The 26,053-nt window shown below is 38.3% G+C and overlaps 1 protein-coding gene across 7 annotated transcripts; it reads right to left on the bottom strand.

The window, feature by feature from the left end:
- Positions 1 to 25,268, bottom strand: PSEN1 (presenilin 1). Of its 7 annotated transcripts, XM_038137263.1 has the most exons (13): positions 25,193 to 25,254; positions 24,562 to 24,643; positions 22,514 to 22,657; positions 20,794 to 20,918; positions 17,716 to 17,972; positions 16,317 to 16,458; positions 12,692 to 12,759; positions 10,901 to 11,121; positions 8,961 to 9,059; positions 7,594 to 7,677; positions 6,578 to 6,751; positions 4,480 to 4,598; positions 4,018 to 4,173 (listed from the first exon to the last, which is right to left on the bottom strand). In XM_038137263.1, the coding sequence occupies exons 4-13, from the start codon at positions 20,875 to 20,877 to the stop codon at positions 4,018 to 4,020; spliced, it is 1,404 nt and encodes a 467-aa protein (XP_037993191.1). In that variant the 5' UTR covers positions 20,878 to 20,918; positions 22,514 to 22,657; positions 24,562 to 24,643; positions 25,193 to 25,254. The 7 variants fall into 7 exon arrangements, with proteins under 7 accessions (XP_037993197.1, XP_037993195.1, XP_037993190.1 ...); XM_038137269.1 differs by lacking the exon at positions 25,193 to 25,254 and having other exon boundaries at positions 1 to 4,173; positions 20,794 to 20,832; XM_038137264.1 differs by lacking the exon at positions 24,562 to 24,643 and having other exon boundaries at positions 25,193 to 25,268.
- Positions 25,269 to 26,053: the final 785 nt, after the last annotated feature.

A 26,053-nucleotide genomic window follows, 5' to 3' on the forward strand; every position in this document is an offset into this window, starting at 1 on the left:
TCAGGATCCATGCAACTTTTATTTTAATAATTAGACAAATACAGGAAATTTTGCAATAATCTATCAAAACCATATCTTATCAAGAACCGGAAAAATGTTTAAAAAACATTCACATTTAATTCAGGTTATGTACAAACCAGTGTCTGTAAAAAAGAAAACAGCAAATGCTTTGAGTGTAAAAGAATTCCATTCTAGTTTGTTTCAACATTTCCAATGACCAAGTTACCACTGAGATGCAATCACAGTGCAGACATGTTCCACAGTCTATTAAACTTGTTTCAACAGCATTGTCAGAAGTGATTCTTGAAATAAAGCATTTTGATAAGTTTTGTTGAACAGTACCATCAACCCCAAATTTCCTTCTGCATATTTAATCCTTGACCGCGCTAATGGCAGAAGAGTTGTCATCTACAGGTCCAGAGTCCATGAATCTGTACCTCTATGGGTACAGATGTATATCTGAGAGGCTCCAGCCTCTCATGCCTGAAGTAGCCTGCGTCTGCTTTGTACATTGAGGAGATCAGCCATTTTTAATGGAGCACAGCCCTTGATTTTTTTGGCTTAAAGAAGTCATCATCTACCCATCCAGAACTATTGTGAATGTGTTGCAGTATCAAATTCTCACACCTTCAGGATGCACCTCACACAGATGACACTTGAATTTGATGGTGACCATAATAGCCATACACAGGTACAACAGCACCCTAAGCCTTTGCTGTAAAACCAACTTCCAGGGGTCTCTTTCTTTGCCCTGGATTAAATCTCCCCAATAAAAGGGGAAAAAAAAAAAAAAAAAAGAAAAAAAAAAAAAAAAAAGAGACAAATGGAAGTGCCTGGATTTTAGAAAACTATTATGCCTTCTCATTTATATATTGAATTAAATCTTAACCAAAGAAGGAGACCTATTGATGTAAGCTGAATGGGGAGAGAAAGCTACTGTGATAGCCAGTTTTGAAGTATGAACACTGGAACTGCCACACAACAGCTACAAGTCAATCTGCCTGAGCACAGAAGGGATGAATCTACTCAGGTTACAGCATAGTTCTTTCAGAGCTACAGCCTAATGTGCTGTCATTAACATACTAATTTAATAATAATGGAAACTCTCTCAAAAATCCAGACTACTTATGAGAAATCTTTCAGTTACAACAATCTAACCGAGGTGAATCCTCAAATTACATCGGTGTTTCAAGACAAAGAAAAGTGACACGACCTTCACACTTGTGTAGTAACAACCCAAATGCAAACAAAACCTACAGGCAACTGAACCTTATTTGGCTATGTTCTGAGATAATCCTTAGCTGCAAGATCTCATCTGAAACATAAGCTACCATGATTTCGCCTGAGAGGGCAAATCTAGAAATTTTCATCTGGTTTTTGAAGGTGTACCTAAGACCTGGTAATAAGCAGTGTACTTTAACATATAGCTGCTCATAAAATCAATTTCTCTTCTAAACTTATTTTGAGATTCAAACACAAACTTGAACAGCTTCTGTGAATACATATTTCATAGTCTCCACCACTGTAACTCTACACTAGCTCAAAAATTAACACTTCAGAATAACAGAAGCAGCTCTGGGAAGTGGAAGACTGGCAATCTAGTGTTAGAAGGTTCTGAGCTCCTCCTTGGGTTGCACATCTAACATCCATTCAAGTATGTGAAAAGGCTTTTGTACATTTCTACATATTCTAAAGAAACTCTTAATGGAGCTAATGCTCCCCTGGTGCATATTGAAGCCAAAAAAGAAATAAGAGAGATGACTTCTGCCTTTAAGTAACAACACTTAACTGAGAGCCAGCTCAGATACACTAATGCCAGCGATGCCGACTCCTAGCAAACCTGTTCTATACAATGGAACTATAGCTGGGATGCCCAATAAAACACATGAGGGATTTTTTTTAATATATAATGCTTGGGAAAAGAACAAGTTACAATGGTATAAAAACAACTCAAAGTATTGTTAAAAAAAAAAACCCAAACACAAAAACCAATCAAAAAATGACCACAAAAATCCCTAAAGCCCTCACCAACCAACTGGTTTTAAGTCAGACTTCATTGCAACAAAATATGGAACAGTAATTTAAGCTGGAAAACACAAACAAGTTTGACTTGAAAAGTCACTGGAAGCAATTTTGATATAGTCGGTTTATTAATGCTATCCACAATGAATCAGCACACAAATGAGATGAATAAAAGTACTTTAGATGAGACAAGACAACGTACTTTATGAAAATGTTAATGCTAACACTACAGTTAACAAGTCATACTGGAAAAGACATATATTACCAAGGACAATCAAAGAAAGCCTTTCTTGGTTTTAAAGCAGATTTATACATCACAGTCTTTCTTTCTTTACTTGGGCAATGATTGGTGAGCATCTCTGACGTTTCAGTCCTATGAATCTACAGGCACTGAAACAAAACCCCAGGAAAAACAGGTAAAAGGAGCTAGTGTTAAGATTTTGACAGCTGCTCTACTTGGCAAGGACTCCAGTATCAAGATGCAAGTAAAATAGAATGCCCATCCACTCACTATGGCTCCCGAGAAGAAACATTAGTGGTACACAATAAGAATTTATGGCAAAACCAACTTCATCTCACTCGTCTCATTTCCAAGCAATTATTCATAAATGAGTTCTTTCAAATGAAGAAGAAATCAGAGTTTAGCAGTTTTAAGGTTTGAACAGACTCTAAGAAGTTCAAAATCTCCTATCTTCTTTTCAGTGATATTGAATTGTCTTTTGTTTTGCCAATCACCAGTTCCTCACAAGAGAGGTAATTAAAGTGAAGAGGGTCACAAATTTTGTTCCTTAGTGACATTAAGCAATCGCTCACCTAACTTAAGCATCCTCACCAATAAAGATACTGCACCAAAAAAATCCTTGCCAGCCTGAGGTGTTAAGACAGCTGAGTGACCAATACTGAGGTCAACAGAACGCTAAACCATGTTTTTCATGACCAAGAATTTCAGTGATGCAATAGAAGAGCTCCCAATAGCACTTTGATCTCTAGACCTGGCAAGCTAAACTCCATCTGGGATTGCTGCAAACACCTACTTATTTCATAAGAATGTCAACAAGAAGGAGCATCCACCAGTGATGCAGTCCATGCTGTTAGTGACTGTTTTCAAATGCGGGGCTTGAAATGGTGTTCTAGCAAAATGATTTGCAAGAGCAAAAAGAGTAAGTCCCAAAACTGCTTTTTAATGTAGTTTATTAACCTTTTAGAATGTAGGGTCCAAATTAGGACCTTATGATCCTCTACTGCCAAATAATTCAGTCCAAGTCTATGCAGCTAAATAAACAAGAGCAGGTGTACAGAAGAAGGTGCACTCCATGCTTGAGAATGCAAAGTATTAAAACTGAGAAGCAGTTTTAGTTCCAGTGTGGGAAAAGAAAAAAGTTTTAGATTTACTAAACCAAACACACTCAGGCACAGAGGCTATGAAGTCATGGAGCACTCTTAGAGTGACAGTACTTTCTCCCTTTGTCGAATTGCTACAAAGTTCTTTCCCATTACACAGTCGGGACTCCACTGTCAAAATATCACTGCTGAAGAAGTCCAGATTGGGCTCTCTCTCTTCAAGCGGTTACAGGGACAAGTTCCATGGGATTTGTCAGCTTCCTCTGTTAACATCAAGGAAGTCCTGAGCACCCTTAGTGCTGTGAAAACAATCAGCCTGTGGTAAGAGATCACATTGCTGGTGGAAGCATTAGCAATTTTCACACAGGTGGTCCTTACCAGAGATACGTATATCAGATGACCACTGATATAACAGCACCTGGCTTAGACTGGCCGTCAGGAAGAAGCCACTTTCACACAGGAAAAATCATATGGTGCCCAGTGCAGCAGTTGTCTCAGGAAAAAAACCAAACCAAAAACCACCATCAGAGGAAGTTGTAATGATTCTGCCTTGGAATCTTGAGTATTTGACTTCAGTCCCACTTGAGAACTGAGGGAAAACCATTTCTCCTCCTCCCAGATTTGCTACAAATATCCACTTCAGAATCATGTCTGCTAGATATAAAATTGATGGAATGCTAGTTGGTCCATGAACGGTTGCACCAAGTTATCTGTGGCAAAGTAAAAAACTAGCCCAAAAGTTATGGAGATTGGAAGAGCTGGTAAGGCCTTCTTAAAGATGGCAAGAAGCAGAAGTGTAAGGCACAAACCCTGAGGGGAAGAAAAAAAAAACAAAACACAAAAGACATAGGGAAAAATTAGGGAACTCTGACAAGCAAAAAATTATATAAAATATATACATGTATAAATATTAATGCTACAGGTTATGTTTTATGTCTTCCTAAATTAATGGCTTTAGTGACAGATGTACAGCCAATCAAAATCACAGCTAAAGTCCTCACCAGTTTTCAGTCTGGCAACCCAATAAACAAGATCAAACACAAAATGGAGCAGTTACAACTTTGTCCTTGATGAACATTAGAAACTATCCCTATTATAATTTTACACTATACTCACAATTAATATGGCTACAAAACATGCTAAAGTTGTATTCCAGTCCCCACTTGCTGTTGCAGAGGCTTTGCCAACGAGGACACTGTAGAAAATGAAGTCTCCTAAACCGAGCTTTACTCCTCCTGCAAAGTGAACATATGGCAGCGTTAAGTATCAGTCTACTAATACTACATGTCAGTAATTATCGAAGAATAATACATATTTACATTAACTATTAACATTGAAAAGAACATTTTATTTCCAAAATTAGTACCATTCCTGAATCAAGTGATAAACTCCTGTGAAACAAGATGGCTAAGAAACACTACACTACTCAATTAATTCACCCTTTAATTAGAATTTCCCTATTCTCCTATTTTCCTGGACATATAAATGCAGTATACACAAACTCAGATATCTGTAATTTTATTTGTGGAGGGGTGTCCCCTTTCGGTTGTCTTGTCATATTCAACAGAATACTGAAGAGCAATTCCTTTAAACTGGCTGAGGGAGGCAAAAAAATAAATCCTTTGGACAAGATACATTATTTGCCAGTTAGAAACCTATAAACTGTGAAATATTCCACTGCCTTCCCAATTTTCCTAGGGAATTCTTATGCAGGTAGTTCTTAAAAGCACTTGTTGTAAGTACAGAGCATATCACAGAGGTAAAAACTCAAGATACTTAGTCCAAGATGTGAGATTTAGGAAAATTCATTCTCTCTTATTCTTTTATATAGTAATTACCACTTTAGCAACAACTCTGGAAGCACTGTACTCAATTATTTCTGCAAGCACTGTAAGATTTCCTGAATGCCAGTTCACGTTCTGAGCTTAATTAAGAAGGGCCAGCATCAGGTGACAGCTGTTTTCATTTGGCCTACTGATTACTTTCCCACCTCACTACAGTCCAGCCCAACATTCACTCTGGAGTTCCAAGAGGAACTAAGAACATCAAAACATAGGTGGATGTCTGATTAATTGTGAAGGGAGGGGGGACAGGGGAAAGGAAAAAGGAAAAAAGGGAGAAAATGCATAAAAGAAAAAAGGCAACCCTACTCTCTTTCAACAGGCCTCCAATAAAATGCCTAGAACAGTGCATTCATGAAAAGCTCTTAAGCACTAAAACACCCTTAAACTGCTGAAACAGACTTTGGATGCCCCAGACTTGTAGTAAACTAATGCAGGCTGACAAGTCTGACTGCATCATTGCTACTCACTGCAGGAATACAGGAAGGAGAAAATATTAGCCTGGCCAGACGAGAGTTTTAGTTCAAAAATTAACTGAAATAGCTGCTTTGCTAAACTTTTTGCATTGTGATGTTATTTTGTTAAGCTCTGGAAATTAAAAAGGATTTGCAGCATGCTGAATTTGGACTTTTTTAGTAAGTAAATTTTAAAACTGTTCTTAAAGTAGAAGTCTCTGTATTTTTAAACAGAGGAGCACCTGATCATCAGAGGAAGCAGCTGCACCTGCTAAAATATGGCAGTATCACATGACAGGCACACCCTAATTTATTTAGAGCTTTGCAAATCTAATAGCAGCTTGAACTCCAACTGGAAATCATAAGTCTGTTAAAACAGGTATTTAAGTACTGGTATCATACACTTTCCAAAGATATTTCACCTTAGCAAGATGCGGGACAGAACTAAGCAAGCCCATTGCATTCTGCATTCATTTCAGTCTCCAGTCAGGTTTTAAACATTGCTTCCTACCAAGTGGATTACAGCAGTTTAATCTTGAGGCATAAAAAACCTGTTAATGACTCCATTTACAGGGCCTAAAATCCAAAAGAGTTGATGCACAGCAGAACACTGCATGAAAAAGACATAGGCTAATGCAACTGACCATGTAATTGTCTGAACACAGCTTGTGCAACAAACGTTTTGAGTCTGTGTATCAAGCTAAAGAGCAATTTGGCCAATAATACCCTTGCAACAAAATGAAATGCTATCAAAAACCAACACCATTATTCCTATGAGGCCTATCAGTATTCATCAGAAGCAAGTGCCTCATTTCAGATTGCTAATAGCTCACAGAATCTTGCATCTGTGCACTCAGGATGCCTGACTGACTAGCTTGAGATTTAGTAAGATTTTCAGACACAGTAGTCCACACTCACGTTCTTCAGGGTCTTCACTTGTTTGAGAGTTACTGGGTAGAGCCTGAACAGCAGCACGTGACTCAGGTGTTGATTCAATGGGTCCTATTCTGTTGTCCCTCTGCTGCTGCCATTCCTGACTAAAGCCACCATCATCTGCTTCAGCATCTTCATTCTGGGTCCGGCTTGCTGGAGCTCAAAGGAAGAAAGGCATTTAAGACTCCTCCAAAAATGTGCCTTCTAAAACATGAAAGTCTCTCCACATATAAGACCATAGAAGAACAAGATAGAAAGAGGTATTCTAAAATACTTAGCAACATCTAACAGTGGCACACACAATCACAAGACATCCTCTCCTAGGATTTAAATATTTTACTTAAACATTCAGGAGTCAATGTACACTCTGCAGTCACAGCACCTACATGTTGCACTCAAATCCTAGTACGCAGGAGTACATCCACATGAAAGTGGAAGTTCTGTGGTGATTTAACAAAGATCACAATTTAAGGAATAAACTATCATCTAATATTTAATTAGCTTCTTTAGTTGACATTCACAGCTTAATTTTCCAGTAAAATAGAAAACTTTACTGAAAGGTACATATACATGGACACCTTCAACCATGTTAAATTCAGAATCTGCACTCTGCTTTAGTAACACATATAAATAAACAAACTCCACGTTTTAAACACTATCTGCATAGCCAAAAGGGCTAGGCGTATTTCTGTCTAACACAAATATAAATGAGTTGGTATTATACTGTATCATCCCAGTTTGACAAGCAGTGGAGCTCAGTTGATAGATTTATATTGAGTCATTTCAACACCAACATTCCAGATCCCAGAAAAATGAATGCAAGAACATTAACTGCACAATGAGTAAACAATTTTTCAAGTCTTGACAGATCCATCATTCTTAATTAGGCATCTATGTTTTCACTCTTCTACAGCACCCAGGACTCTTAAAAAACTAAAAGACAAGTATCCATAAGAATGTATTCCAATAAAGAGACAAAGGTTTGTCAAAGCAAAGCTCACCTTGCTTATCAAAAGCAGAGTTTTTCGACTTCCGTTGGGCTTCTGGATCTTCCTCAGCCATGTTCACAAGCCATATCATTGTTGCTATCAAAGAAAGGCAAACCACAACAGCATAACTAATTGTATCTTCAGATGGATGAAATTCTGAGATAGCATCAATCCATTATTTCTCATTTTTCATGGGTTTTTTTGGAAACAACTATGTTTTCCAACACGCAACTTTACTCTCATTAAGGCACAATAATATCTGGAACACAGCCAGTACCAGCAACAACACATTTACAAAAACTGGTGAATAAAAATTTTATTTCTACTAGATTTGGAAAAAAAATGGCAACAGCTGTTGCCAGACAAATTACTTCTACATATGAGGTTCACTCTGAAAATCAGCAATTTCTTTACTTTTTTTCATTAATAAGTTCTTTTATCTGCAAGTAAAAAGGTCTCTGAACACTGTTACAGAGTTATGTCAATTCAGAGGCAGTATCTGTATCAAAGTTACTTGTTCTCTGCTTTGCCATCACAAAAAAATCCTCCAATCTGGAGGTAACCAAATGTTGTTACGTATAAAAGGTTTTTTAATTCAAGCTCTCAGTGTTAACCTCTCCTCTCACAAAACAGAGTAACAGGCAGCTATGCCACATTTTACTGACGCTGTGCAAGTGTGACAGATAAAGAAAGTCCTCCACTATCTCCACTGTAAGCTTGTCCCTGAAGTGGCCAGTCTGCAGCACACTCCCTGCTTTCAAATACAGGCCTGTCTGGAGCACCAGCAGCATAATGACTTATGATTAGCCTCTTTCACTGTTATCCATGTGACTACAAGTAGCAACAAGGAGCTTCAGAAACAATGGAATTATGTACTAATTGATACACAGGCCACAACAGCAACTTTAATTCAACAGGTTATTTTTCACAACTGCAGGGAGAAACAATTTACCAAAAAGGACAAGCCATTGAGAAAACAGTCACATAAACAAACCTCTTTCTAGTAATTTCTCACATTTCTTATACTAAGACACAGGTTATTTAAGGACTGAAAGCTGGTAAATATTTTCTGGAAACAATTGCTCCCTTTGAACAGGCTTAATTCACAGCCTAAGGACACAGTACTTTATCCAAAACAAGGTCTGTTACCAGTTTTCCTGTTTGTGTTTTGGAACAAAACATGCTGGTTTTTATCTGGAAATGTCTCAGTCAGATGATGTTCCACATTTTTCAGTCAACAGTGAAACGAAAACTGAGGCCCAAGTGAACAGATCAAGAATTCAGCTGAAAAGCATCTTATTAAAACCCAGAAAAATGAGAAGATTGCTTCAGATGAGTGGGTGATTGCAAGCTTAAAGAATTTAACAAAATGTACTTACAGGAGTAAATAAGTGCTGGAAAGAGAGTTTCATTTCTCTCTTGAGCTGTTTCAACTAACATACGAAGAGGACCTTTAGGACACAGGACAGCAATCAAATCTGAAAGGAAAAGCAAACAGATCTTACATCCCTGCAGACATAGTTACATTTCTTTTCTATAACACTTGGAGAGACTTGAAGTAACAAAACGCACCCTGACTAAGAATTTCGAGGACAGCCATTGCCACAATTCAGTATCCTACAGCAAAGCTTTTTAATATTCTCAGTTATGCAACCTATTTAACATATTACTGTAATATGCACACAAATTTTAAAACATTATATTCCTCACTTAAGATATTATGCAACTGCAAATGTACCTGTGTCTATATGCTGACCTGTGAATAATTCAAGAAAGCTACTCTTCAACTACCATCTTGGAAATACCCAAGCTTGCCTTCTATTATGAAAACTTTTCGTAATCTAAGTTTAATGCTAAAAGAAATTTTAAGACAACAGGCGAAGCTTACTTAATTCTTGTGAAACAGGCATATTGGGATAGAGCTATAACACTGCTACCGCCTTTTGCATTTGTCCACTCACCATATGTCTTTAAATTAATTTGAAACTCAATCTGACACCAAAAGGAACAGCTGACTTGTCAGGAGCTGTGTGCTGCTCAGAGCAGGCCTTCTGCACCTGAGCCAACTGCCCTGGCACCACTGCTGGTCCCACTCCAGTAAAGAATGGGGCTGCAGGCTTTGAAAACTTGCATCCCCTGTACTCAAAACAATTGCATCATGGTCTTGGAACTCGATCTCGAGTAATTTCATTTTGCTATCACTGAATAGAGGCTGAATGCTTAAAGCACTCAGATTTGTTCCAGTTGCATGAAGGGTGGAAATGGGGTGGGAGGATGGGAAGTTTTTCTTAATGTGCTTTGTGATCCATGAGCATACACACAAGGGACAATTTTCCCCCCCCTGAAAAAAGAGGACACTTAAGGAGGACACTGATGGATCAGAGCTAATCAAATCTTATCAACCCCTGCACTTACATCTGGACAGATTCTTAGTCTTTATCATGATCAGTGACTATGAGAGCACACATTCAGCACACTTACATGCCTCCAAAAAAACTCAAATTAAGAGCACATCTTCACTTAGCTGTAATGTTTTAATTATGTCTAAGGAACTGAATTTTAGTCTCGCCTGGAAATTAAATCAGTGTTTAGGATACAGTGATCTTACCAAGTGCTCAGTGCCCCCTAAAGCTTTATGGAAAAACTACAGCTAGGTCTCAGCCATTATTCTGAAAAAGAGCAGTATGCGACAACTACAATGAATATAAAGAAAAAAAGCCAATGAAACAGATCTCACAACCATATCCTTCTAAATATAAAATGACTTTGAGCAATGAAGACCGTTCTTAATCCTTTCTTCCTTCTTTCTTACTACATTATCAGGTATGGATGAGGTTGTTGCTTCTATGTCCACAAATCTGAGCAATTCATAGGTTGGGCAAATCTGTATTTGCATGGAACTGTCCAGAAACAACAAGCTCCTAAATTCTGAATGTACAAAGGGATTCCAAAGATTCTTGGGGAAAATGAGAAGCTGAAAGTTGTCCACCTTCATGAAAAAGATCAAAATGGGTCTCTCTCATCTCCTCCTCTCTTGAATTACTTCAGCTCTCCTCCCCAAAGAATCTAGAGAGTCCAGGAAACATGAAAGAAGATGGGATTATACAGTAATACAGAGCCCTCAGCTGCAGGGAACTGATCTCAGTTTAGGACCATGATCTTATTTATGAAGTCTGTAATCACCTTATCTGCTACTTTGAATGATACACACACACACACTTTTTTTTTTTTTAAGGTCTAGTCAGATAAGTGGAAAAGTCAGGGAATAAAAGAAATTCCCACCACAGGACCTGTTACTGTGCCTTTCTCCCAAACTTACCATAGACTGAAATGACAGCCAGGATAAGCCACGCAGTCCATTCAGGAAGGTACTTAATGAACACCAAGGCCATGAGAGCACTTATCATAATGAGATACGCCTGCTGGAGCCGAAGAGGACCCTTCCAATGGATACAAATCATTCCCACAACACCAAAGTTCCAGATCATGAGTGCCACTGTAATGTAGTCCATGGCAACATTATATGTCTTAAAAACCTCGCTAAAAAAAAGGAAAATAATATAGATGGCATTTGCTTGAAACAATGGAAACAAATTACAGATGCAAACTTCAGAATGCCTTTAAAAATGTTCGTATTTAATGTAGTGACATAAATGTAAAATTCTTTCTCCAATTAATACTTAACTACTCTTCACCACAGGATAAATTTTGCCAGTATTTGCTTCACACCAACTCTTTCACTTTTTCAAAAAATTTCGTTAAGGTTCTGTTTCCTTCTCAATCAAAGCAGAAGCTGACAGGAAAGGACATTACTGCAAAATCAGTCATTTTGATTATGCTCATAACTTTTAAAAATCAGAATAATCAAAACTTGTGAGGTTACAGTGGACCTTTAAAGGCAAGCAAAGATCTCTCTGTATGTAACATGCTGCCTGTAGAATGCTTTGATAACTTTAAAGATACGTGTTTATTCTATTATTCCCCATTAACACTGAAGTAAAAAGCTTTATTTTTGGATGAACCATGTCGCTGTCACATCAAATACTATAAACTAATTAAGAACCTCAATAAATAAAACCAAAATAGATAATGCCATCACCAAGTGACAGGTGATTTCTGCTGACTCAGGGAAGAAGTGGCTGTGAAGGCTTTTTGCAGAATCTGTTGCTACGAACTCATCAAGCCACTAAGAACCCTATAATTTGCATAATACTTTCTTCCAGCAAACTTGTTGTCTGCAGCTGTCAGCTGAACTTTGAGATGTACAGTGTTAACAGGATGTCCCTTACTGTCATCATGCATAATTGGTCTACAAGCTCCCTCACTCTCGGAACCTCTGGCAAAAGGTTAAGGCAGCAGGGACAGATGAAAGAACTGCCTTGTATTTCAAAAGCAATTGTTAGGGTTAGAGAAACTACTGACCACAAAAGGCATTAGATCACTTTTAGCAAAAGGAAGACCACATTCTCCTTCCAGAGAAGGAGAATTAAATCAGCTTCTTCAAAGAGAAGTGTTTGTCATCAAGTGGCATAAAAACATATAGAGTATAATAATTTCATGACATAACTCTAGTTACAAACCCTGAGGAGGCTGTTCATTTTAGGCAATACAGAGTATTTTGGCCAAATTTTCTTGATGTCTGGGCATGCTTCCAAATTTGACAAGAAAAGCACTGAATATATTTTGTTGAGATACTAGATTCTTTTCAGCTGACTCCACCTCTTCCATGCCAACAGCCTTTACATCATGGCTTTGTTAGCTGTATATGCAAACAACTGCCCTTGAGTCATAAGTAAATGAAAAATTAGGTTATCAGAAGACATGTCAGCAAAAGAAGCTCCTCCCAAGATATGCTTATTCTGACAAGCAAGATGTGCTTATTCTGGTGAGATGCATGTGATGGACACACACCATCTGCACCTAATCAGATACATTATAAAGCTATGAATCACTCTTTCTTTTATGTTTACTCTATCAGCCTATACAAAACTAAAAATATTATTGCAATAGCTTACTATCATTCCTCTTAAGATTCAAGGCCTAGTTCTAAAATAAATACATACATTAAGTGATACATGAAAATAGCATATTAATGGTTTAGTTCACTTACCCCAGGTAGATGAATGAGAAAAAGAAAAGCAGCAAAAGAGAAGAAATGATAAGCCAACCATGGATCACCTGGAGAAGATATCAATACAGATATTTTTAGACTTGTTATTTTAAATTAAGCATATATTAAAAGGCTTTTAAGGTTATTTTTCCTTTTGTTTAAAGCAAGAAAATTATTTAAAATATCTCTCACTTTGGTTAGTGCTACATTCATGTTTAGTCTATGCACATTGGTGCATTTCACTTTACACTTATGAATTTTAAGTGCTTTGTGAACTTTCAGGAGATGTTCTTTAGCTCTATTGAAAACATTTTGATACCAGTGGCATTATAACATAGCAGAATCATCCAGCATGAACACAGATGGAAAACATGATTCACTTTTGTGCTGCTCTGATTTCAAATAATTTTCAGAATGCAGTTATAGAATTAAATGCTGGAACCCAGAAAAACCTTCAGTACTTATCTACTGAAATGTCATTGATGAATGACTGTATAAGGATTTTGATATTCTCTATCAGTCATCTACAGACATAATCCCTGATTTTGATATGAGACCAGACTTACATGCCCAACAATTCAATAAAGAACAGTTTAGTGACGTACTCAGCAAGGCCACTCAAAGATTTAAACTTGGAAATGACAGGCATTTTGCACTGACATAAGTGCACTCTTCTGGTATTTATTGTACAAAGGGAAAAAATCATGATTGAAGACCCCTTTAACTCCAGTAATGTCTTAATGTCTCTTAACTGAGAATGAACATATATTTGTCAAAGTCTCAGCACAGAATCTCTTTTATAAACCTGACCCAGTATTACAAGTAGACAATCCATCAGAAGCAATAATCTAGAAATCAAAGCTACATAAGGAATCCTGCTTTCAACAGATACAATCAGTGGAAAATTACCTGGCTAAATTTGCTATACATGTACACCAGATTAAAGTATTCAGAAGCTGTTAAAAAAATGTGTTATCTCTTTGTCCTCTTCTTAAAGATGTGTTGTAGAACACATCTGATGTTCTTAAAATATTTAGCAAAAGTTAACTTAAAAGTAAAGTGCATATGCACAAAGACTAAATTATGTGATGCAACCAGGACTTTCTGACAAATCAAGAATCCAACCATTACAGCTAGAAATTTTGTACATTGAGTCTAATGATACATTTTTCACATGCATTTTTTAAATTTTTGGCTGTTTTTGAAACATTTACTTTCCTCCTTTACACTGCTTCTAAAATGAGGTTCAAATTTAACTTTCAACCTAATAAAACCTGCCATTTAACCTCCTCATCTAATAGACTGGCTTTTGCTAGTATGTTCTTAAAAAGACTTAAGAAGTTCCCATATGCAATAAGCACGGTGCCTGTAAAGATGCTGCAGGAAAACTGCTGAAGTATCTGTCTCGGTATTTCAAACTGTCACCACCCACAGCAAGTGGGAGAAACAACCTTTTAAAGGTGAATATCAGTATATATTGATTCAAGCAGAATCAAATTTTCCAACAACTTGTGAAGCTACTAAGCAGGGACCTAAGAAGAGTAATTTTATTTCTCTGTAAAATTAGTTGAAACTACTTTAAGAAAACGGCAAAGAAAGCTCTCTCATGACTTCTACTTGTATTTGTAACATAAGCTCTTAAACTCCTATCATGTAAGAAAATAAAGTGAATAGTAATGTTTCATCCTAAAAAGATAGTGAATGCTGACAGTGTCAAACACCAAGGCCATAGTCCAGCAAACTTCTACACACATCTTGCCTAACTACTGTCAACAGAACTGGAGGAGGTAGTTTCAAGAGTTGATCTAAGTTGGCATTTTATACACAGATGTTTGCTTTATTCTCAGTATGTACCTCATTTACTATAGCATTTTCCAGATCACGGGTCTCTTTTCTTACAAGTGACTTTCCCAGAGTACTTCTTGTAAGTTTTGCTCGCTGTTTTCCTAGCAGGGTACCACAACAGGTTTTTTGCCTTCGCATGAAAGAATTTTCATTCTTCATTTAACAACAACTTTGACGCTAATTGATTGCTGGTATAAATTTGGCTTTACCTGCTACAACTTGAATAAAAATTAAGAATGGGCTGCAGGATGCAGAGAATTAAAATGAGGTATAGCAGTCAGACTTTGGTTAGGCAGAGTGAAACAACGAAGAATGCAGAGAATAATAAATTAAAAAGAAAAAGCTAATCAAATACAATCTCCTTCAAAGATGCTGTTTCCAGTTAGACTGAGGAGCTAGAATCAGGATCATGCTTTATATATCATGTACAAGACAACCACAGGAAACTAACAACAGTGAAGCTGAAGTAGTATTTCCTTTCTTCAAAAGAGTTTTCAGATAAAAATCTTGTGAGGATAAGCAAATTATCACTACCAGATGAAGACCTAATGTTCTTTCATTACAAATTCCATTCCTCATAATCTGGACTACAATCTACACATAGAACTGCATGTAAAATAGAACTTTATTGCAGGAAACAACTTTTCACAGCATTCTGATATAGCAGCATAGAAATACTCTGATGGGAGATTTAAAAATAAGTTAATTATTTAGTATAATTAGCATAAAATATAACCACAGGAAAGTTATGATATGTAATAATTCTAATTTTTAGTAGAACAATTATTTTGTAAGGAAAATGTGCTGTGCTTTAAAAGGTTAAGAAGGAAACCAGAAATGTGAAAAGCTTAGTAATAACTGGTTGTTGCCTTCAGCACCTGAAGAGAACCAAGTGGCAATTAAGAAACTTAGGTACAGCACAGTACCTGACTTCATTAGAATGAAGAGACTTGCCAGTTTAACAAGAACACTGTCAGTTCAGATGTAATACCACACTATGATGAAGATGAAAGTACATATGTCAAAAATCAGTATTCCACAATGTATACAGAATCAGGCAAAAATAATTTCCCCTGCCACTCCACAGATAATTTGTAAAGGGGTTTCACGCACAGACATGTAGACCAAAACTACTTGTTCCCTCTTGAAAACAAAATTAAATGAAGCAAACCTCTGAATCCCACTATGTGTTTTACAACTGATTCAATGTCCTGGCTGCATACTGAGAAGCTTTATTAGGCTAAGCCTTGTCAAATGGATCATTAAGACCAAAACAAACCAGGAATTTTCATGGACAACTCCTCCTATGCAGGTCACACTGCAATTAATTATGCTAAGCCTGGGCTTGCCTAGATGACATCATTACAAGACTGAAGCCTTTCACAAAGAGCCTTAGAGTCTCTGTGTTTGCCACACGAATACTGCCTGGTGTGTGCAGCCACACACACTGATGGGAGACATCTGCATCACGGACAGGGAGGGAGAGGGGACCCACAAAATAGGACCAAATCTGTCCTTTGTATTTCTTGACCACAGAAAGATTTCAGTGCATGAAAATTCCAAAAGAATAGAAGCAATGTATTTCTAACTGACAGCACAGATGGCAGTGACAGCACTGGGCCTTTGCCCTGCTTTGTGCCAAATGAACAGAAGCCGCAAAATTGAAATGGTGAATTAAATCACCAGTTCTGCTACTTTTACTCACTCCTTGATAAGCCTTCATTTTGTTCCATTCTGTAAATAATCTGTACTAATTAATAAAGCTAGCACAACTACTTACCTTGTAGCACCTGTATTTGTAAAGCACAACCAGGAGGATGGTCATGACAATGATAACGCTGATCATGATGGCTGCATTAAGAATAGAATTCAGGGCTCTCTGTCCTACTGTCTCTGTCTCTTCTGTGAAAGGAGTGTAGATGCTACAGAAACAAAAAGTCAACTGAAATTACACTGAATGCACCGCTGTTTCTGGTATGTGAGGCCAACATCAAACAAAACTGCAGTAATCTTTCAATTCAGAGCTGTAAAAGCACATCTGTTTTCTACTAAGGCAAAACTTGAAAGGGGGCATAGTATCATATTAGACAAACTTGAATTCCTTAGAAGACCTGCCTTTCCTACATTCTTAGATTACTACCGTTTTCTGCTTTATAAAGCAGATAAAGCCCACAGCTTGATATGGCTACTCCCATGCTCTGTGTCTCTGCCACTCTCCCACAATACCACTCATGTGCTGACCAGTGCAGTTGGAATTTCACCTATGGATTCCCCATGAAAGCTCCCCTGTGACTTCAACAATACAATGTATGGGCTCAACTCACTCTTTATAAAGAAATACAATCTCCTGGGGCAACTACTTCATTGTGGGGTGGGAAGGAGAGACAGAGAGAAAACACTTATCATAAAAAAAATTATGACGTGCTTATATTATACAAACATTTCGAAGCCAAACACACATTGAATCATTTTGTCTAAATGTTTTCACAGTGGAACTGATCTTTAAGGTCTATTCTAACTCTTTAACATTCTGTCATTCTATGACTTGCTGCAGTTTCTGATAGGCTCAGTATTCTTCCTTTGCCACCTTTCTCTCAAATTAGCTTTCACTGGAATTGGGCTATTCTTTTTTTTGGCAACATTAATATTTTATCAAAATCTCAAAAACTTCTACAGAAACATCTGCCAGGAAAGTTCCCATAACTTCACCAGAAGTGAACCTCTTGAAGTTATATTCCCCTTGCATTTGAATTTCTTTATCAAACAGCATGATCAAACCAGAACATGGCATCTACATTACTTCATTTACACTAGCAGTTTTGTTCCTTTTCCAAAACTCTTGTATTCTAGCATAGTACAAGGGAAATGGCTTTGTCTGAAGATGGTGTTTATTTTACAAATAGCACACAGCATGATAAAGTATTAAAATGAGGACGAGTATTTGAATCAAGCAGTAACAAACAAGATATTATCCCCACTGGTCACCAGACAAATAACAAATATCAATAGTACCACAAAGAATCTGGTTTCTGGAAGAAATAAAACAAAACTGTCTTTGGAGAAGGGGAAAACAGTGACAAGGGGAAGTTCACTGCTTGAATCAGATTCCAAAAGAAACAGGAGTTTGAAGAAAATTATCTAAGTCTATTAAAAAGATAGAGGAAAATACTGATACATACAGCTGTCCATCCTTGCGTGTATAAAAGCTGACAGACTTGATAGTTGCAACAACAACCACCATGCAAAGCGTGACAGGCACAAACAGCATAATCACATGTTTTGCCCCATATTTCAGTGTTAGCTCTTCATCTTCTTCTTCATCTTGCTCCACCACCCGCTGAATGTTGTTTTGTGGCTGCCCATTAGTCTCAGACTCGGCATTGTCATTTCTTCTGCGCTCACTATTATCATGGCGACGTCTTTCACTGTTGTCATTCTGCAATACATAAAAACCAGTTTCCTCAGCAACTCTCCACAATCATGTGATTGTACGTTGAGCTAAAAATGACCCTGAGGAGGAAACATGTAAGATAATATTTACTGCCAAGAATACTTGCTACAGCAGGGATTTAAACAGTAGTAATTAACTGCATCACACTTATTAAAAGAATGGGAGCACAGGGTCATGTTAGAAACATTTACATTAAAAACACCAACAGTCAAAAGTAGGCTGGTGGCTTTAAACAGAATTTCAAAAGATGAATAAAGGCATCTCTTTCCCTTGGTTCAAGCTACAGTGGGTAAAAGGATGCACTACAGTAGAATGCCTGTAACTTTACAACAATGAACTGCATTGGCCCTTAAGAATAATGCCAAACAGACATTCAGGATTCCCTCTCCATGAAAATCCCAAGAAAATGTCTCCTTTCTTTACTGTGTTACTCCCACTAGAGTATACTAAGTAGAATATATATTAAAATGGATTTTCATGGGGTGTTCTGATGTTTTTAGTAAGAATGACACAGAAATGATGATCAAACTCAGGTTATTCTCAGTCTTTAAACTGCTGTTTGATCCTGGAGTTTCAGCATGGAAAGTTAAGCATGCAGATTTTCATCTTTCCCATGGAAACTACTGCCACATCCTTTCACTGATATTGAAGAAATTCCACCACTCTTATCACAAGTATGAAAGAGCTTCCTGTCCTTCCTACTACTGAAACATGAAGGGTTTAACACACATCAAGCATTTAATTCAAACACCAAGACAGTGGTGAACTTCCAATGGAAGCAAAAGCACAAACTGGGAACATCACCTATTAGTAAGTAATCAGGCCTGCACTCCAAGCTCCTGGTGTCACAAATCTTTTGCACCCTCTTCAAGAAGCACCATGAGCAGGGGGCATTCACCTTTGATATGTTGTGTGCACATAGAGAGAGCACAACAGTAGAGTGATCTATGCTTTACCTTTTCTGGACTACAAAGAAATAAAACCATTACCAGACACTCTAAACAAGCACTGAAATGTGACAGTGCATAGACCACTCATTTTTTAGTGCATTACCATGTCCAAAATCAGTGCTGTACTGTTCACATTCAAGAGGTTTAATATAGGAGATACAAATATTTTTGATTCCCGACAAAATTAATCTAATTTCTTCTGAATTACTTCCTGCAGAACATTTCTGTTTGACTAAGTGCACTAAAGCAGCATTAGGTTAAAATGTACAATAAACTGAAGGATGATACCTTTTGCAATACCTTTAAAATATTATTCAGTTTTCTTGAAATTGATCTGGACATAAGACAGGGCACTGAAAATAATCTAATGATTTTTTTCCTTAAGTATTCCTGCTCAGGTAGTTTTTTCCTTAAATGTGCAATGTTAAAGTCTAATTACCTGACCTCAGTAACATTTCCAAACATAACTACTGACTTGTATCTCATTAATTCACTGCAGTTTTTCGATAAATCAATAACAATTTTAGAGATTTTCTCTACAGAATTTTCTCAGCACCACCCTCAGAAAAGAGAAGATGGTAAGTACACACTCAGAAACTCCTAGTGGGGTTTTTAAAAGCACTTAAGTGATTAAGGAGCACAAGTCCCTGGACTTTGAACTGTAAATACTGACACTGCTAAAACCCTGGTTGAAGCTTTACAACTTCCCCAGCTCATGAAAAATTTGCTTTTACAGAGCAGTACAAAGTAATAATATGCACCAAATGCTCTGCCTATTCCTTCCTTTTTTTGTGGTATCCTCAGTATCAAGCTCACCAGGGTTTCAAGATCGTCCTCTAAGAAAATCTGTTTCATTTTTCAATAAGGAAATGGAATGTAAGAGGAGAAAAAACCCCAAACTAAAATTGTTTAAATTAAACAATTAAAACTAGGACACAACCAGGTTTTTAGAGTCACGGTTTCAACCTTAGTTTGAATTTAGTATCATTAATTTGAAATCTACACTGAAAAAGATGCTAGGATCAAAATTATTTCTTACTAAATGAAAAAATTATTATAAATCACTTGGCATTTTGCATAAAGTCCTAACACACAATTATTAAAAGTCAGATAGAAATGGGAATAAGGGAGAATGCAAATAAAGAGGTCATGTTTAATTAATCTGAAATGCTGGCTACAACTTAACCTATTTCTGTACAGATTATAGCAAAACGTAACATTTTTCACTTTGATAGTAAAACACTCAATTTCTCTCAGTCTACAGCAAGACAACAATAAACTTAACCATTGAAATAAACTGCCTAAGATGATCATAGGTAACAATACACTGGAGATGAACAGAGCCTTGGAACTCTGCACAAGCAGAGCAGACCGAGTACTTAGGTTTCTGCACACTTGCCGAATGTGTAGCTTTTTCTCTGCTGTAATAACAGTCTTGCATGAGGGAGCACTTACCCCATCTCTGGAACAGAAATATATTGAAATAAGTTAAAAATCTACAGCTTCACAGAGCAAACACAGAAACATCCAAACGAAAAGCCTGATCAACTAAACACACCACTACAAAAACTGGTTAAATCAAACAAAGAGAAAAATGGAAGAAATTAGACCGATATGTATTAGACCAATATTTTACTCCCTTCACTAGTTAGGAACAAAGACGCAATCAAAAAAAGGCCTTTACATACTAAAACACGTGCATGAAAACCAGATCAGCATCAAGACTTACACAAGTTACTCTCTCATTTGCACTTAAAGCTAGAAAATAAGCTGTCCTTTCAGGCTACTAAAGTGTAGCTGAACGTGACATGCGCGTGCCCCACTGCTTAAAAGAACAAAGTGCACTTATATCCTACCTGATCAGTATTAAACAGAGCAGAGGCCATGGACTCTTGCTGAAGTGGAAGCAAAGGAACAGACTCTTCACTTTCCTCAGACATAGTTAAAAGTGAAAACTCTGAAGCTAAAAAGTCAGTAACACCTGTTGTAACACCGTAAGCAAATGTAAGTTATGAACTACGCGCTTTTAGGCGAATAAACAATATCAAAAGCAAATGATAGTGGTTTCTTTCCCTATCAGGAAAATAGTTAATAGCAAACCCAGACCAATGCCCCTGAACCAAGAGATATTTGATGTTTTTAGCTATTAAATCCAGATTTATCCATCAGGAGCAGACCACCATGCCTAACAGTGGGCATGGACTTCATCAGTTCTCAGATAACACCACTGATGTTAAAAGGTCATTATGCAGTGGCAGATACTGAAGACTGGGTTGAACTCTTAGTGTGTGACTAGAATAGAAGAAGAGATGGCAAACCATAGCACTTAGGGATTTCACATGCTGACTTGTTAGCCACAGAAGCTGGTATACTTAAGCAGGAAAGGACTTTTGTAGGTGTGTACAAAAACAAAGTAGATGTGTAAAGGGGAGAAACATCATTATAACTTAGCATCAAAACTACTGTTACTTAAATATGGAAAGGCACAAGTAGTAGTGACTAATCAGTACAGTCTGTTAGTGAGAAGAACATAGAACCCTTTGCTGGTAAGGAGCACCACCAAGTTATCTGTAAGGATGGTGAGCCCACAGCTTTTTACTGAGCTCTGCCTTTTTAATCTGGCAGAAGTTTTCAGTAACAATTAATCTCTCACCTGTCCAAGAGGAAAAGAAACCTTTTACACTTCCTCTGAAGTAAAAGGAGAAGGGATGCAGTAGGAAAGCTCCCAATTTTTCAAATGTTTTATATTTTTATTTATATAGCATGATGCTTATCTGAGGATTTTTCAAAATTCTATTTAAACTGCTGATTGTACAGAAGATTTGAAGCAGGAATCAGAACGTTCTCTTGAATTATTGCTATAGACACATTTACAAGTGGCCCAGCCTCTCAAAAGCATTTTCATGCCACAAGGAAACCTGATATTCAAGAGCTATAGCAGGAACAAAGAACAGTGTGACAAGTCTAAGAGCCTGAGCACCACACCCAAGTAGATCATCTAAACCTGATTTTTCCAAAATACATGTGGTACAATGGTACAGTTTTAGCAATAAGTATGTGCTTAGGTCTTTCAAAGCAATCATATACAACTTCAAGTTTTGAGTACCTCCTCCCCCAAAACCTTGAGAACCAGGAGAGCACCTTGAAAATTATTCACAAGACAAGACAGAGCTGTTCTTCCTGCACAGGAACAGTCCTCCAGCAATAGCAGTAACAAAACCCAGGCTTCAAGTTCTACCTAGACTAAAATTAACTCTGTGACTGAGAAACTTGTGAACCAAGCAGACCACAGCCAGGCAGATCATGAGAGCTCACTAACTACTGTAAATGTCAGTGTTTGATACCAGAGTGTCTGACCCTTTTGTTTTTTCTCCTTGATGGCTTGGTCACTCCAACACCACTTTAAACAGGGGGAGGTCTTATTTGTACAAAAAATGAGTTTAGAACATCAGATATTTTGCAGCATATTTCTTTTGGCACTGCTTATCACAACAGTTCAGAAAGATAAAATGAATCCCAACAAACTATTCATCCCCATTTAACTGCTAGCAGGTACTAAAATTGTTTGTTACATACGGTGTTGCTGAGATGAGTATCAGGGAAGTTTTCTGTCAGCTGCCCATGCTGAAACTGGGGTAAATGCGCAGACAGCTCTGTCATTGGGACAGTCCTCTGGGAATCACTTATTTCCACACAAAATGGACCCTTCTTCTTGAGATGCTGAAAGGAAAGAGATGTGTAAAAAACCTTTGTTCTTAACATGAACAGGTTTTCCCTCCCTTCCCTACCCCAGTTTCTGGAGTTCACAAATACCAAAGACAACCATTGTGTATTTAATCATGATACCAAACTATCACATCTACTAAGAGGACATAATAGGGATTTTCCAGCACAAAAATAAGAGCCTCTAAGTGTTATCAAATTAGTTCATCAGCTACAGAAATCACTCAGCAACAAACTAATAATTTAAACAGTTCTTCATTCCTTCTTGTGCAATAAATGAGAAGTATTGCATACTTGCTCAGAACACAACAACCACGTTTTATCTCAGCAGAGCACAATTGCTCCAAGTTGTTCTGACTGCTGATAAATTTAGCAGTAATTTTCAAGGATGACTGAGTTACATTTGACTATCTAAAATCTAGACATATCCTTAACACTGTGATGCTACAAAAGTGACCTGGTGCTACACAAGACAGTATTTCAGCTGAGCCTCAAGAACTAACAGGCATTCAGTTCCCTTTATGTACCAGCTACAGCTACATGCCACATGTATGTTCTTCCATAAGAAAGTCAGATTAGAAAATTGTCCTATGTGAACTACATGTTCCACAACAAAAGAGGATACAGCAATATAGGAGAAAGAGGAAGTTTGACTGACCTAACTAAATTTCAGGAAAGAGCCTCATGATTTTAAGAGAAAATGAGCAGGCCTGGATAAATCACAGGCTTGATCACATAAAAAATAAATAATGAATACACCTCAAGGGTGGAGTGCCAGTCTATCCCAAGTGGCTCCAACCTTGTGTGAATTCCAGCACTCACCAGAACTCCTTATAGTAATTTTATTCACTAAAATGGAAGAAAACAAATCCAGGAAAAGAAAACAGGAATATTTTTCTGCTGCTTTAGTATACTCAGCTAGCGTATTGAGAGATATTGAAAAACTCTTACAAAAGAGGACATCACAAAGCAAAGCCTCTCACTTTTGGCAGCAACAAGACACAAGTGCTGCAAGACAGCATTGTAGTTAAAGAGAGAGCTAAGCCTATTTTCATAAACAGAACAGAAGCTGTTTCTCTATTTATAATAAATATGTACCTAAAAGACCTAACAACACTTACTAACTCTGGCAGCTAACTTAGTGAAGAGCCAGTAGGAAGCCACACCAATTTAACAAGTCTACTGGGAGCATGCAAACCGTTGGGAAAAAGAAAGTAAATGTAGTATTCACTAGAATAGCTCCCTTCCATATTTGCCATTAAAAATAAGGCACATTTAATTTAAAATATAATTTAAATGTAAGATCAGATGAAAATAAATATTAATTACACTGCTCCTACTTTTAAAATTTTACTCTAATTCTTTGGTTGGGCTTCAGAATAAAACAATGTTGTTTTAAGGCTGCTACTGGTAGTAATTCTCAGCGACAAGGCAATCACAATGGAAAAAATTGAAAATTTTCAACCAGATGTGGACTATCAGAATGAGATTTTTCACACAGCAGCATGTTAAAATTCTAATTAAATTACTGGAGAGAAAACCAAAATGAACTACCGCCCACAAAATCCTACTAATAGACTGGTGAAGAAAGCCAGCACAAATCCACCAAACGAAAAACCCTCAGCTACTGATAAGCAGAGAGAATCAGAAGACAGGGAGGAGTAACCGATGGAAGAGTTGCACCAAAGTATGAATGACAGACCTCAAAATTTATGGTTTGTTCAAACAGTTTCTTTTGAAAACGGATTCAGGACATCTTCCCAAACAACTTTATTTTATAGTTCTAAATAAATGAAATTTTTATTTGAAATGTAACTATGAACGAACGAAATTTATAAATGAACTCTGTATATACAGACACAAACTAAAACTTTGCTTGTTTTACCTGAAAAGGGACTCACCAGGACATTTTTTTTTCTAATGAAGCTGTTAATGTTAAAATAGCCTGTCTAAAAAAGTTCTTCCTTGCTTCCTTTGGGTTTCCTAGGTCAGAACAACAGGAGTTACAACTGCCGCTGTCATGCACTTACATTTAGCCTAATAAACAGAGGTGACACGCCAAGTAAGCTGCTTGCAGAAGAGAAAGCAAAGCAAGCATCGATCAAACAAACGCGGCGCGGTTAACCCGTGCCTTCTCCTTCAAGTGAGCAGCAAGAAGCAGCTGCCACCGCTTTGGGGGCACCCCCGCCAGCCCCGTCCTCAGCCCTGCCTCGGGCCGGAGCAGCCCCGCCGCAGCCTCGGCACCGCGCCCCCAGCCCCTGGGAGGCCTCCGCGGCGCCGAGGGTGCGGGTCAGGCCCCGGCCCCACCCCGCTCGGGGTCAGCAGCTGCCCAGGCCCGGCGCTCTGGGCGGCAGGAGAGCGGCAGGGACCTTCCCCGGCCCGTGGGCGTGTGCCGCAGGGCTCGCCCAAACACCGGGCCCGGCCCGTCCCCGGTGGCGCAGCGCGCCCGACCCCCCGCGCCACCCGGCCCGCCGAGCACCGCGCCCTCGCCCGGCCCGCCGGGGCCGCGCCGGCCCCCGCCGACAGACGGACCTGCACGGCAGCCCTGCCCCGCGCTCCGCCACCGGCTCCTCGCCGCCCGCAGCCCGGCCCCGCTCGCTTCCGGCCCGCGCCCCGCCCTGCCGCCACCTCACTTCCGACGGGCGCTGAGGAGCCTCCCGGGCCGGGGCGGCCGCCGCACCCGCCCCGCCGCACCGGCCCCGGCCAGCCCGGCGCGCAGGGCGCACGGGGGAGCGCCCCGCAAAGAACACGCTGAGAGCTTTGCCGGCAGCGAGGACCGGCAACCCAGACACGCGGGTGGGAACTGAAGAAAGGCAGCAAGAGAGGCTGGCTGGACAGCAGAGTGAACGCTCGCCGAGTCCAGCCGCGAGGAATCGTGCAAAGGAAATGCAGCTTGACCTTTTTAACCTGGTGCCAGATAAAGAGAGGTTTGATGAGAAAATAAACTTCTCAGCTCTTCTGAATACAAGTCATACATATGTCAGTAACCCTGTTTTTAAATGGTCCCACAAAAAAGGCCTTATTAAGAAAGTAACTTAAAAGGACATTTATATTTCAAAATAAAGACAGTATTAAAAGTCAACATGGTATTTTTTCAAGAAGCCTCCAAGTACACCTGTGACTGGTTAGTCAAAAAACTCAAAAAAGTCAATTCTAAATTTGAAACTTACCTTGCTATCCATATTTGAAATATCATCCACAATTCTTCAAGTACATAAGCAATTGGTTAGTAACATATAGCAAATGCTATGATAGATATAACCACTCTGGATATAAAAAAAATGTAAAATCTAAGGGGGCATGCAATTCTGCATGTTTAAAACAATGTTGTATTTCAGTATTTGACTACACTACAGGAAAATCTATGGTAAAATTAAGTGGGACAGAACTATT

The sequence above is a fragment of the Motacilla alba genome, chromosome 5 (assembly GCF_015832195.1).
Source record: "Motacilla alba alba isolate MOTALB_02 chromosome 5, Motacilla_alba_V1.0_pri, whole genome shotgun sequence".
In the NCBI taxonomy this organism is placed as follows: Eukaryota; Metazoa; Chordata; class Aves; order Passeriformes; family Motacillidae; genus Motacilla; species Motacilla alba.